The sequence below is a fragment of the Acartia tonsa genome, chromosome 8 (assembly GCF_053477335.1).
Source record: "Acartia tonsa isolate MP-2025a chromosome 8, ASM5347733v1, whole genome shotgun sequence".
Lineage (NCBI taxonomy): Eukaryota > Metazoa > Arthropoda > Copepoda > Calanoida > Acartiidae > Acartia > Acartia tonsa.
The window spans coordinates 15,258,836-15,274,163 of record NC_137267.1 but is presented as its reverse complement, the minus strand read 5'-3'; the positions used below and the strand labels follow the sequence as shown (position 1 = coordinate 15,274,163).

General features: G+C 34.7%; 1 protein-coding gene and 2 long non-coding RNA genes across 5 annotated transcripts in view; 1 reads left to right on the top strand and 2 right to left on the bottom strand.

Annotated features, from left to right (window-relative positions):
* Window positions 1-15,328, top strand: part of Vps13 (vacuolar protein sorting 13C) — a 134,732-nt gene that overhangs the window by 21,431 nt on the left and 97,973 nt on the right. For all 3 annotated transcript variants that reach the window (XM_080169195.1, XM_080169194.1, XM_080169193.1), the window contains exons 33-40: window positions 919-1,045; window positions 1,901-1,988; window positions 2,608-2,692; window positions 3,045-3,175; window positions 3,685-3,817; window positions 13,459-13,554; window positions 13,855-14,275; window positions 15,051-15,154. In XM_080169195.1, coding sequence (XP_080025321.1) covers window positions 919-1,045; window positions 1,901-1,988; window positions 2,608-2,692; window positions 3,045-3,175; window positions 3,685-3,817; window positions 13,459-13,554; window positions 13,855-14,275; window positions 15,051-15,154 — 1,185 coding nt within the window. The remainder of the gene's footprint in view (window positions 1-918; window positions 1,046-1,900; window positions 1,989-2,607; window positions 2,693-3,044; window positions 3,176-3,684; window positions 3,818-13,458; window positions 13,555-13,854; window positions 14,276-15,050; window positions 15,155-15,328) is intronic.
* Window positions 4,110-4,498, bottom strand: LOC145326098 (uncharacterized). Its single transcript, XR_013881750.1, has 2 exons — window positions 4,441-4,498; window positions 4,110-4,293 (listed from the first exon to the last, which is right to left on the bottom strand). It is a non-coding gene; the product is annotated as an uncharacterized LOC145326098 (long non-coding RNA).
* On the bottom strand, window positions 12,751-13,139 carry LOC145325426 (uncharacterized). Its single transcript, XR_013881476.1, has 2 exons — window positions 13,082-13,139; window positions 12,751-12,934 (listed from the first exon to the last, which is right to left on the bottom strand). It is a non-coding gene; the product is annotated as an uncharacterized LOC145325426 (long non-coding RNA).

Below are 15,328 nucleotides of genomic sequence, written 5' to 3'. Positions count from 1 at the left end.
AGTTTGATAGAAAGGAAGGGGGAGGGGGTTGAGATTGTATAAAAAAATTTCTTTCATTTCTTTCTTTTACAAGTACATTAATCCATATCTATAACAATAGAAATAGTAAAGTGTTTTTTTTGTAATTAACAATATGGTTTCTAAGATGTGTGACAGAAGGGGTGCCTTAAACCACTTTTGAACAATGGGGCCACTTAAAGTCAATTCAAGTGCCCAATAGTCCGTCCCCTTTTTTAGACGAAAAAATCCAGATATTAATATTAAAGACAATCATATAATTAAATATATATTTATATATTGTTAACCAGCGACTGTTGCATTGCTGCAAAGTTGATAGGTTCAAATTTCGGCCCGACACTGCGTAATAACTTTAATAATGGTTCCTACTGCTGCTATGTCGGGTGCGTGACATAAATAGTTAGAGTAGGGGAAATGTCTTAACTTTAAATAGAAGTAAACCAATTACCATGCACTATTAGGCCTGCCATACAAAGGACGTGTGATCAAAGGTATGGTTAAGAAATACACTGAAATAAGATTACGTTCTCAAAGGCTATCCGACTAAATATATAATAATAATAATAATAATTCAACTTTTATTCAATAACTCTTTCAATTCTGTTATGAGCAAATCACATAGACATGTTATAGTTAATATTACATGACATAATAAATTAATAATTTAAACTAAGCATGTTTTTATTATTACTGTTGAACATAAATGTTAAGATTGATAAACTAAGTGATTTCTCTTGGCGGCACAAGGTGTGACTGAACCTCCTCGGGCTGGACTGTAGGGATCGTGGTACTACTTCCGCCGGCCGGTTGCCGCCAAAAATATATTGTTTAAAAGTAAATTTTATCTCTGCCGCAAGCGTCATTGTTACTTTGTATAAATAATCTGATATTGCTGTATAGGCTGACAACCTAGAAGCTGAAGTGAAGATGTCCAAGTCTAAGACTGAGATCCAAACCAAGCTGATGGAGTTTAAGATCCAGGATTGTGCCCCGAAAACCAAGTACAAGATGATTGCTGAAAGTATAGGTAGGCATTTTCAATGATTTTAGTAGTGCAGCTACTCTAAAAGTTTGAAATTGACAATACGCTTTTAACATTTGAAATTTAGCGTTTGTGAATTGACCCGTTTTTTTTAAAAATTCGAATGTTGTAATAAGGGGGGGGGGGGATTTTGACACATTTGCGTAAACCTGGCACCCAGGATTTATCTTTGGACTGAGAGGATAGGTTAATAATGATAAAATCATTCTTATATGATGAATTTCACGAAGTTTAAGGATTTTTTGGATAGGCCTCCAGGTTCCGGAGCTCCAGGCCTCCAGGTGGTCTCTGTACAGGTAAAAATGAAAAAAAAATTTAAGTTACAAATCAACTTATAAAACAAAATATGCATCTTTTTTCTACAAATTTGTGAATAATATTTAAAAAGATGCATATTTTGTTTTATAAGTTGACCTCTAACTTTAAATTTTTTTTTTCGTTTTTACCTGTACAGAGACCACCTGGAGGCCTATCCAAAAAATCTTAAAACTTCGTGAAATTCATCATATAAGAATGATTTTATCATTAATAACCTATCCTCTCAGTCCAAAGATAAAGCCTAGGTGCCAGATTTACGCAAATGTGTCAACCCCCCCCCCCTTACCTAAACAGCTTACACTAGTCCCCAAAGTCTTATAATAACGTTTTCTTACAATTTTGGGGACTGTTATTGAATTATGATTGGTTGCTTCATTAAGTTGAGTGTCCCCGCGTATCAACCAGTTCAACCACTCATTTAATCTACAGAATGGGTAGTTTTGTGTATCATCATTTGAGATGTATCAATTTATCAGCCATTGTCTTATCCCTTTGGATTCCTGAATTATTTTCTGGTTTTAGACAAACAGTTGTTTGACCTGAGTGTGACGCTGAACAACCAGAAAACTCCGGGGGTACCAGACGTTGTGGTTAAGGCAACTATGTCAAGGCAGGACAAATGGATTTGTAATAATTATTGTAGGTAGATGATATGATATGAAATTTAATCCTGTGCAACTGCGCGCCTCTTGCACGGCAGCTTGCTGGCCTACATGACCATTTGCACCAACATACATTACATTAATGGCCTTAATAATAACCTTATTAATTACAAAAATTTTAAGCTAGGGGCGCTAACTCGCTGCTGGTGTCGGTACAACGAGTTAGCAACAAATATGTTTATTAAAAATTATAATAATAAATCAATGTAGGCTGCAGCTGCTGGACAGTTACACTTGACCCATTCTTTCTGGTCCCTCCTTAGCCAAAAACTGGTCGGCTCTTAGAGGTCCTTCAGGCGTGCAGGACCCTTCTGGGGTTCCAATGGGGGCTTGGCTGTCCATGGGTATGGCCGCTGTTTGGCGGCGGTGTGTGTGTGATCTAGATATCTAATCAGTAAACTGTACAAATATGAACACAGTTTAGAAAAATCCGGCTATATTATTGGTTAGAACCCTCGTAGTAGTTGAATAATTCTTATGTATACCTACTCAGCTAATCGGCTCCGCATCCGCTGAAAAATTAAAGTTACAATGATCTTTAACCTATCCATTAATCCCTGAATCAAGGCTGAGACTTGTCTTCCTAATGAAGTACATCAATGATATTCGCGCCTTTATTGATCCTTTCACAAATCTGAAGGCTTACATGGAGGTAAGTTCTTTAATTTTTTTCTTTTAATAATAGTGCATCTAATCTATAAATAGTCCTTGCTGCGTCCGAAGCATCTAGCGTAGGGAGTCTAGGAAATATTCAAAAACTATACTGATGCCTCTGTGAAGTATCCCAAAAATGTAGAAATCAAGCGAACAAACAATAAAAACCTTCGGTACTATTTATATTTTTTGAGGATATGCCTAAGGATGATAGTAATCATTATGAACCCATAACTACACCAACTAAAAGCTAAAAAATATTTATTTTGTTCATATGGATTACAATTGTACTGATTTCCTGCTTATATTTCCTTCTTTTATTTGAGCTTCAATCAACTGTCATATTGTAGGAGTTATCAACGGAGGCAAGTGAAAAAACTCTGAACCTGGCCAAGGAGGTGATTAGCTCAGCTACCAAAGTGAAGCTGGATTTCTGTATAGCAGCTCCAGATGTCATCTTTCCTATCTTCTCGGAAAGCAGGTGGGTTCATTTTTTATCATATAGGCGTAGTTGCATTGAACTTGAATTAGTGAATTTAAAGTATTTCTGTTCTATATAATATGCATTTATGAAGCATATAAATGAAAGAATTTATTGTTTTTACAATGTATTTTTCTAAATATCAAAATTTCCCTATGAAATAAAAAATGCAGAACGGTATTTTTGTGATTTATGGTTGCAATAATTTTCCTGAAATTGTAATATTGACCAACACAAATTACATCATTTACGTGTATCTCAAAAACTGTCCGGTAGAAATTAATTTTTCTTTCAAATATTTTAATTGTTAACCACTAATTTTCATATTCCACAAAAATAATTTAAGAATCCCTGATTAACTCATTAGATGCACTAAAACAACTATCCCGTTAAATATATGAAAAAGGGATGGATATTATATAAACATGTTTCTAATGTTTTAGTTGGTGTATTTACATTTTTGGTTTATTTTTTTTGGAGAAGAAATAATATTTTTGTTGTTGATTTAGGACAAGGTTTGAAGCAAATCTTGGAAGCCTTTTGTTGCGCAACAATCATAGACTCGAGTCTGGTTTTCTTATGGACGAACTCAGCATCGAGTTTTCTAATATTTCTCTTTCCAGGACAAATACTGATACTAGGGTAAGTTGTTTTCTTAATTTTGGCATGTTTGAATTGTTCTATCAATTTCAATCTTTGATTGGTAAGCAAAGCAACTCTATAATCGTTACCAGAGAGTCTGCATGTATATTTAAAACATTTTGATTTAAACTTTTTGGACAATATTTTTGCATAATATAATTATTCTATCTAATTTTTGGAATAATGATTCATAGTACAACATGCTGTTGTGGAATTAACGGCATTTTATTTGCAAAAAGATCAGTACAAAACCGTGACGTATGAACACACTGCCAAAAATAAATAACTCAAATGACATTTTCACATGTTTATTGATAATAACTGTAAAAATACATACTTGAACAGTAGAGATTAACAACAGGATACAAAATGACCAACACTTGGCCCTTCCAACTTTATCCAGGGATGTTTATCTTTCAAAAGTGGTTGGACACAAATGTGGACACCACACAAAACAGGATCATACAACGGAAATTCTAATAAATACATAAAATTACTACAAAACAAATAAAGAGATAATTTGCATAAAAAGCCCTATAAACTTGAATTGTAGAAAAATTACTTAAATTAGAAAAGAAAAGAAAAACTTAATAAATGAAATAAAATGATTTAAATGAAAGTACCTGATTAAATTTTGCCTATATATCACTAAAATGCAAAGATAATGTGTACAGCTCGCACTTTTATACCTTACTGGCATTAATATTTACAAATAGAACAGGTTTTTCTTAATATTTGCTGTACACAAAAAATTAATTTATCTTATACTCAATTTTTAATATATATTATTAACATTACACAAAATTGATTATTTAGACATAAAATGCATAAAATTTTAATATTTCAATTGATTTTTTTATAAGTTTAACCCTTTTCAGACGACATTCCCCACAGGGAACAAAAAAAATCAATAAAATTGCATTTTTTTAACTTAAATCTAATATATCAAATATCAATCATATATTAACAATGGATCATCAATAGGATCTGCTGCATAAAAATCCAAGATTTCCTCATTGCTACCATCATTAGCAGAACCACCATCAACACCAGCAGAACCACCATCAACAACAGTAGAATCACCATCAACAGCAGCAGAACCACCATCAACAATAGTAGAATCATCATCAACAGCAGCAGAATCACCACCAACAGCAGCAGAACCACCATCAACAATAGCAGGACCACACTTAGCAGTAGGATTGTGCTCAGTAACAGTAGCAATATCAGTACTCTCAACTGCACTCTCAGTTTGATAACTTCATCCTCCAGGGCATCTCCATTTGGTAATGTATTGCACATTGGATCAAACTGTATACCTATATTGTGATAAAAGTCAGGTGAAAGCACTGCAGGTTCATTGAAATTATAACACAAACCCTTATCAATATCTCCAGGATCAGCTATTCTTATAGACTTATGCAAAGACTTTGATGTCAGCAGTGGTACATTACCAACCATAAACTGTAGGCATTGCCTATCACTCAAGCTTCCACCACCAGTCAGACTGCGCCATTTAGGTAGAAGTGAAAGCACCTTATCTATATTCCAGTATTTGTCCTTTGTGTAGCACAGGAGAGTTTGCAATTTTCTGGGACAATTAACATAATCAGCTCTTACAGGTAATTCAGCACAATCCAAATATCAGTTATAAGCAAACTAATCCAATTCAGAAAACTGTTTGGTGATTTTTTTTGTTACAATTATAGCCATCCCAGGGGTAGGAGCAACAAGCATTGTGAACAAAATTTGACAAAGCACAGAAACTTTCCATAACATCATCCCAGAGTGTTGTAAAAACATTGAAAGATTTTTATTATCATCACTATTTCCATGACCATCATTCTCAACAAACATCTCTGTATTGTATACCCCAAAAAAATGGAATGCAAAAGCATTCAAATTGTAGGGAACATTGGCAACTCCAACCATTGTTAGCAACACTGACAAATCAATACCTTTTAGAACTATTTCAGAATTCTTGTTGACAAACAAATAATTTTCAGTCATGAACTCATTGAGGGATTTCAAAATTTTAGAATATTCTAAAGCAATGGCCAAACCTTCAAACTTTGAAAACAACACTTTGTATATGTCAGGTGTACATCCCTTGATGGAAAGAAGAAAACCTTCAGGTGTTGGTATCCAGGGAAAAATTATATCAAAGTGTTTGTTGTTGAAAGTAAAGGATATTCTAGCAGGCAAGATAACATCTGAGTATTTGTTGATTTGTATTCCAGCTTTACTATTTTTAGACATACAATCTCTTAACAACCCTTGCTTCCTGCTTTTAGATGGAATGAAGCAATTTTCTTGTCCATCTTGATCTAAATAAATATAAACAATATTTGAAACATATGAATCACTTAATTAGAGAGCCATAGTATCAATATAAGTATTTATATGTCTTACACTTTTTACCTTTTAAAAAAGAACCTTATTACTACCAACAAGAAGAGTAGATTATGATACTAAATAGTAGTATAAAATACATTAAAATTATGAATAATTCATAGCCTTACATGATTTGAAAGACTAAGAATTAGGCAAAGTAATATAGAATATATATACATGTACAGTATAAGTAATATTGAATATGATTTTGTCTTAAACTCACATAATTTGCAAGTTTAAGAACTAGACAAATTCAATAAAAAAATGTTTTGATTAGACTACATTTTCAATCAATCTTTCTTTGTGTTTATTGAATTGATGAAATCTTGTCTATGATTGCTGTAGAAGCTGTATCTAAGAACAATAGACCTGATAATGAATGCTTACTATTGTATCCACACAACAGAAAATTAGGGGTGGTTACTGTAAACTCAGGTGAATTAACTGATCTTGCTGAAGATCTACAGACAGGTAAACTGTTAAATGATTTGAAATCTGAGAAAACAATGTTTTCCAACCTAAAAAACTCATTAGTGAGTTGCCCTGACAATCTCGGCAGGATTTAGTGAAGTTTTTAGAATTTCCTTTCTGCCATCCCTGGTAAACAACATCAACCAGATAAGGCTGCTTTACATTGTGTTGTGACGCATAGCATTTAGCAGCAGATGACTTAACTTCTACTGAAGAGGATGATGCTATAGCACACATTACTTTAGAATTTGGAAAGGAACCATCATTATAGTTTGAAATTGTGCTGTGCCTAGGATTACTAGGACTTGACATTGTACTGTGCCTAAGATTACTAGGATTTGACATTGAGTTGTGCCTAGGATTACTAGGACTTGACATTGATATGTGCCTAGGATTACTAGGACTTGACATTGAGCCGCACCTAGAATTTCTAGGACTTGACATTGAGCCATGCCTATGATTACTAGGACTTGACATTGAGCCGTACCTAGGATTACTAGGACTTGGCAATGAGATATGCCTAGGATTACTAGGACTTGATATTGAACCTTGCCTAGGATTACTAGGACTTGATATAGAGCCATGCCTAGGATTACTAGGACTTGACATTGAGCTGTACCTAGGATTACTAGGACTTGGTAATGAGATATGCCTATGATTACTAGGACTTGATATTGAGCCTTGCTTAGGATTACTAGGACTTGATATTGAGCTGTGTCTAGAAATACTAGGACTTGACATTGAACCATGCCTAGGATTACTAGGACTTAGCATTGAACTGTGCCTAGAATTACTAGGACTTGATATTGAGCCTTGCCTAGGATTACTAGGACTTGATATAGAGCTGTGCCTAGGATTACTAGGACTTGACATTGAGCCGTACCTAGGATTACTAGGACTTGGTAATGAGATATGTTTATGATTACTAGGACTTGATATTGAGCCTTGCCTAGGATTACTAGGACTTGATATAGAGCTGTGCCTAGGATTACTAGGACTTGACATTGAACCATGCCTAATATTACTAGGACTTAGCATTGAACTGTGCCTAGAATTACTAGGACTTGATATTGAGCCTTGCCTAGGATTACTAGGACTTGATATAGAGCTGTGCCTAGGATTACTAGGACTTGACATTGAGCCATGCCTAGGATTACTAGGACTTGACATTGAACTGTGTCTAGGATTACTAGGACTTGGCATTGAGATGTGCCTAGGATTACTAGGACTTGACAGTGAGCAATGCCTAGGATAACCAGGACTTGACAGTGAGTTGTGCCTAGGATTACTAGATCTTGACATTGATCTGTACATAGGATTTTTAGGACTTGCCATTGATCTGTGCCTAGGATTACTAGATCTTGACATTGATCTGTACATAGGATTTCTAGGACTTGCCATTGAGATGTGCCTAGGATTACTAGGACTTGACAGTGAGCCATGCCTAGGATAACCAGTACTTGACAGTGAGTTGTGCCTAGGATTAATAGATATTGACATTGAGCTGTACTTAGGATGACTAGGACTTGACATTGATCTGTGCCTAGGATTACTAGGACTTGACAGTGAGCTATGCCTAGGATAACCAGGACTTGACAGTGAGTTGTGCCTAGGATTACTAGAAATTGACATTGAGCCGTACTTAGGATGACTAGGACTTGACATTAAGCCGTACCTAGGATTTCTAGGACTTGACATTGAGCCTTGCCTGGGATTACTAGGACTTGACATAAAGCTGTGCCTATGATTACTAGGACTTGCCATTGAGCCATGCCTAGGATAACCAGGACTTGGCATTGAATTGTGCCTAGTATTACTAGGACTTGACATTGAGCCATGCCAAGGATTACTAGGACTTGAACTAAAGCTGTGCCTAGGATTACTAGGACTTGCCATTGAGCCATGCCTAGGATTTCTAGGACTTGGCATTGAGCTGTGCCTAGTATTACTAGGACTTGATAGTGAGCCATGCCTAGGATTACTAGGACTTGGCATTAAGCTGTGCCTAGGATATCTAGGACTTGACATTGAGCCATGCCTAGGATTACTAGGACTTGGCGTTGAGTTGTGCCTCGTATAACTAGGACTTGATAATGAGCCATGCCTAGGATTACTATGACTTGGCATAGAGCTGTGCCTAGTATTACTAGGACTTGATAGTGAGCCATGCCTAGGATTACTAGGACTTGGCATTAAGCTGTGCCTAAAATTACTAGGACTTGATAGTGAGCCATGCCTAGGATTACTAGAGCTTGGCATTAAGCTATACCTAGTATTACTAGGACTTGATAGTGAGCCATGTCTAGGATTACTAGGACTTGGCATTGAGCTGTGCCTAGTATTACTAGGACTTGATAGTGAGCCATGCCTAGGATTACTAGGACTTGGCATTAAGTTGTGCCTAGGATTACTAGGACTTGATAGTGAGCCATGCCTAGGATTACTAGGACTTGGCATTAAGCTATAACTAGTATTACTAGGACTTGATAGTGAGCCATGCCTAGGATTACTAGGACTTGGCATTAAGCTGTGCCTAGTTTTACTAGGACTTGACAGTGAGCCATGCCTAGGATTACTAGAACTTGGCATTAAGCTGTGCCTAAAATTACTAGGACTTGATATTGAGCCATGCCTAGGATTACTAGGACTTGGCATTGAGATTTGCCTAGTATTACTAGGACTTGATAGTGAGCCATGCCTAGGATTACTAGAACTTGATATAGAGCTGTGTCTAGGATAACTAGGACTTGACATTGAGCCATGCCTAGGATTACTAGGACTTAGCATTGAACTGCGCCTAGTATTACTAGGACTTGATAATATTCTACTAGAAATCTTTGTAGATAATGAAGAACAATGGTCAATGGAGTCTTTAGAGTCTTGGATTGAGAAAAAATGATGCTGGATTGGTGGAACTATTGTTTTAGGAACTCTTGTATTACCTTTTGCATTAGAATCCTTTGATAAATGATAATTATCAATAAGGTTATCAGATGTAACACCTGAATGCTTTGAACTAGGACAAGAGTCTTTCATGTGTGTGAGTAAATCTGATCTTAGTTTTAGAACCTGGATGGAAAGCTGTTCAAGACTGATCTTGAATATTTCATTATTTTCATGGAGAACTTTAAACTCCTCAACAACAGCTTCCTGTAAGCTAAGCAAGCTTCTATGCATCTCATTGTTAGATTTAATACATTTATCCTGGATCATATTTGATTCGTTGCAGACCTTATCTTGGATTAATTTATCAAGTTTTGAGTCCAAATAATTTGAAAAGTTTGAAAGATCTCCTTTCAAATCAGAATGAAGAGCAGAGATTTTATCCTTGCAGTTTTTCCTACATTTAGCAAGCTCATCTATAAGCCATGTTTTATTACCTAAAGAGAGATACTCTTGACTAGAAAAAGGTTGACAATTTTGTGCATGAAGATCAGATTTATGCAACCGACGTGGATCATGGGTAACCAGATTAGATTCATTGTCTTTGTTCATGGGGACAGTGTCATTAAGAGAATGTGAAGAAAAACTATGAAAATATTCCTGATCTTGTGATTTTGGGATTCCAAAATTAAGTCCAACTTTAGAAGATTTATGTGATGAAGATTCATTAGTGTGGATAGATATGAGGAATTCAATCAATTTAGGAATCTTATTTTCCAAATCCTTAACAATTCTTCTGTCCTCAGCATTCAAATGGAGTGGCAGCTTTCCTACCAAATCCTGGAGATCACTTAATTGCTCAAGGATTTGAAAAGTACTTATATTAGCAAGAAGTGTTGGGTTTTCAATTCCTTCATAGAGCTCATCAATTTTTATCCTAAATGAGACAAGTAGCTCATGTTTGTTAACCTCACCCGAAGAAGAGAAACTGTCATTGAAAACATTATCTTCAATAACAATATCATTGTTATCCCATTCCAGAGATGGTTGAAAAGATTCAGCTGGAGGAAGTCTATTTTTAGCATTTGCTTGAAGAGATATTTTCTGTTCCTGATCATGCTGCACTGTGGGAGAATCTGGAAGATAAGTATTGGCAGTAGTATTGGGAACATAACTACTAGATGAAGCTGTCAGGAACTTATTCCTTTGAAATATGCGGCCTATTACTAAGACTGGTTGTTTTGGAGAAGAACTCAACAATGGAGAAGTTAAAACAACATCCTTACCTCCTGATCTGCTTAAAGGAGCAATGTGATCAATTGAAGACTGCTTAGAGGAGACCTTAGGTGACTTTCCAGATGAATCAAGAAATTGTGTAGGTAGTGGCGTGGCTACTCTAGGAGATTGTGTTTGTGTTGGGGGGGATTTTTGAAAAGAGTTCAGCATTGTTTCCCCTCCCTTACTTATCAATGAGAAAGCTTTAGAAAGTAGGTTAGTGGGGGATTTGGTTTGTTCCAGAATTCGGGTAGCCATCCCCCCTTCATCTCTACTTTGAGAATTATTTGCCATGGAGGTGTGGGGTTAAACTTGGGTATGATCACCCTGGTCCACCCCCACCCTTTCCATAGACTGAATTGTACTTGAATTTCCATCAGAAGGCAATGATTTGGGTTGGTTACCCATCCCATCCCTTCTTGATTTATATCTTGTCTCCATAGTACAAATTCAAAGAATGAGAATCTATTAAATTATTTTTGTATATCATAAACTATTATTTAATTAATGATTCTTCAATGTAAATGGTGTAATTTTGTTCTGTTAATATCAATATGGTGCTTACTTAGCTGTTGAATTAACCTACTGTACATAAATACTTAATAGGAGTGAGAGAAAAAAAAAAAATTTCATGCACAATCCCTTTAAATGCACAATATTATGAAATTTAAAATGAAGCAAATTTTGTTCACACTCCCTTTAAATACATAATATTAAAATTAAAATGTAAGTATTTTGTGCACAATCCCTTTAATATGAAATTTAAATACAAGGATTTTCATGCACAATCCCTTTAAACATATATTATTAAATGCAGCAATAAAGAGAAATAATGTGCGATCACGCACCCATGTGTCTTTATGTTATTTCAACACAGTAATGCTTTATCACTCTCAAAATACCTTGCCTAGCTTTACAGACGACTACAAAACCTGCGTATTTACGCAACAACACATTCAATATATATATATAAGTACATAACCAATGATATATTGATACTGCAACTCTTGGGTTTAAATAAAGTCTTGAATTGTAAACGTTTAGGCCAATTTACGTATGTGGTCGGAGGTTAAGCTTTGTTGAAAATTTGTCGACTAATAAGGGATAAACTATTTCGGCGATTTTTGCGTAGATATATGCTTAAATATCTATTACTTTAGCTACATAAATTTCACATAAATGCAAGTAATATTGAATACTTAGATTTCTATAGTTTTAGTAATGACTTTGAAGAGAAATAGACGTTTTTTCCATAACAATTGACAAATAAATAGATATAAATAACATTTGAAACATATGAGTCACTTGATTAGAGAAACATAGTATCACTATAAGTATTTGTATGTCAATAAATGGAGTAATGCAACTGATATGATTTTAAATAGAAATCGACGTTTTTTTCCATAACCATTGACAAACAAATAGATATAAATAACATTTGAAACATATGAGTCACTTGATTAGAGAAACATAGTATCAATATAAGTATTTGTATGTCAATAAATGGAGTAATGAAACTGATATGACTTGCATTTGCAAATATTAAATTTCTTCAGATAAGTTTAGTGCCTTTTCAGTTTGATCTTTCTAAACTCAAATCATAATAAATATGTGAAATGATTTAGTTATTTTTGGCAGCGATTTAAATTGGTAGATATTCTACACAGGTTTCTTGTTGAGAACTACCAGGGAAGCTTTACTATTGTCATAAATAGTTATTCAAATAGCCTTTGGTAGTGCAAATAACAAATATAAAGGCAAAGACTTGGGTTAATTACCCACCCCTTCCCTTTAATTCAATCAAATTTTGACATTTAATCAGAATTGTGGAATTAACGGCATTTTATTTGCAAAAAGATCAGTACAAAACCGTGACGTATGAACACACTGCCAAAAATAAATAACTCAAATGACATTTTCACATGTTTATTGATAATAACTGTAAAAATACATACTTGAACAGTAGAGATTAACAACAGGATACAAAATGACCAACACTTGGCCCTTCCAACTTTATCCAGGGATGTTTATCTTTCAAAAGTGGTTGGACACAAATGTGGACACCACACAAAACAGGATCATACAACGGAAATTCTAATAAATACATAAAATTACTACAAAACAAATAAAGAGATAATTTGCATAAAAAGCCCTATAAACTTGAATTGTAGAAAAATTACTTAAATTAGAAAAGAAAAGAAAAACTTAATAAATGAAATAAAATGATTTAAATGAAAGTACCTGATTAAATTTTGCCTATATATCACTAAAATGCAAAGATAATGTGTACAGCTCGCACTTTTATACCTTACTGGCATTAATATTTACAAATAGAACAGGTTTTTCTTAATATTTGCTGTACACAAAAAATTAATTTATCTTATACTCAATTTTTAATATATATTATTAACATTACACAAAATTGATTATTTAGACATAAAATGCATAAAATTTTAATATTTCAATTGATTTTTTTATAAGTTTAACCCTTTTCAGACGACAGCTGTTACATTATAAGTGAAACATTTCTATAATCAATTAATAAAAATGTAGATTTAGCCTTAATAGTATCCTGTATTTAATAAAAATTCGATGTTATAGAAAAAATTATTTTTCAGACAAATGCTGTTATTCTTGAGCCTGTTTCCTTTGAGCTGGAGGTTGCCAGAAATGTGACTGGAGCTTTCAAACCTTCAGATCCTGCTGATATTAAGGTAAGTAGTGACATAAGTCATAAAGTTGTTTTTAGTAGCGGAGCTACTCTATAATTACATTCTTGGTTCGCCGGCCTTTAAGTAATAGATCAAATTTCTATAGGAGAAATTTGTTTTTCTTTTCTCTAATGTACTTCAACTCTACAAATCAATTGGTCCGCAAGTCTAGTCCATCAGAATTGCTCTAGAAATCATAAAGTTTTATAGGAAATATGTGTTATCTCAGCTGTTACCTAGGATATACTGCCGAAGTTTTATGTGAATGTTCTTATGACCACTGAGCATCTCTATAATTTTCAGGTGACTGGTACCTTAAACGAAGTACGGGTTCACTTTACCAAGGACGACTACAATTGTATCATAGCCATGCTATCCAAAAACTTCTCAGAAAAAGGCGTCATCAAGAAAGTCAACATCCAGCAGACAAACTCGCCAAATATCCAGAAACCAGGCGCCAACAAGGGCGGCGTCAGCAACCTGAACTTGAGCCTGCCAATCAAGGCGGTCAACCTGAGGAAGAGCCGCGAGCTTTTGTTTTCAACATCGGCGCCCCTAAATCAGGATTCGAACCTGGATGCCGATGAAAAGCACCCGAAAAGCAAGACGACTGTGTTCAAGTTTGTGTTTAAGGAGTTTTCGATAAATCTTGCCACGGCCAACCTCGTAGCTGAGAATAATTTTGTACCTGTTACATCTACCTTGGTGCCTCTGGCTAAAATTGGTACGTAACTTTTATTAAAAACGAACCTTTCTTATACTTTTGGTCGATCCGTACTTTCGTAACGGATAGCTTTTATTCGGTAATTTGTCCTATCGTTTTCAAAATTTGTATGACAGTTAATTACAATTGTTGAATAGCGTAACAGCTATACAATTTAGTCATTTCAAGAAAGTCCATTTAAAACATAGAATAGTTTTTCTCGTATTCATTCGAATCCGGTGGATAGGAACCGGTTCTCATCCATACGAAAAAACTATGGTTAGCATCGTATTATATCCAGTTTTCTACGAATATAGAAATGTACAACCATAAGATTGCCTTCGGCACCACGGGGCTAAAAAAACTAGTTTTAATCTTATAATTGTACATTCTATATCCGCGGAAAGCCGTTTATAATACGATACGAGAAATAACTATTCTCGTATTCATTCGAATCCGGTGGATAGGAACCGGTTCTCATCCATGCGAAAAAAAATATGTCTAGCATCATATTATGTCCAGCTTTCTACGAATATAAAAATGTACAATCATAGGATTAAAACCAGTTTTTTTCGTCGGGTCTAAAAAAACTAGTTTTAATCTTATAATTGTACATTCTATATCCGCGGAAAGCCGTTTATGATACGATGCGAGAAATATAATTTATTATAATTTGGTGTAAATGAATTTATCGGTAATTGTCTAATAAAATAAGATCCTTGGTTAAGTTAGGTATCTAAGGCTCCATTTTACCTATTTTTAACGGTTAAAAAGTTAAAATTCGAACCCTTTTTAGGCATTGATAGACTAGAAGTTGATGGAAATATTTGTGCTGATGGAGAACTTGCTGTTCATGTCTCGCTCAACAATGCTTATCTAGAAGACACCAGGCCCAAGAAGGTATTCACTTCATTTTCCTTAACCTGCGATTGACAGACTGTGGCATAATACGCATAACACATAGGCTCTTTGTCAGGCAGGTGCTAAGTTCGAATTTCAGCCTATCCCTGCATCAAATCTTAAGACGTTAAAAATGGTTCTTAATGCTGCTATTTAAGGTACAAGATATTACTA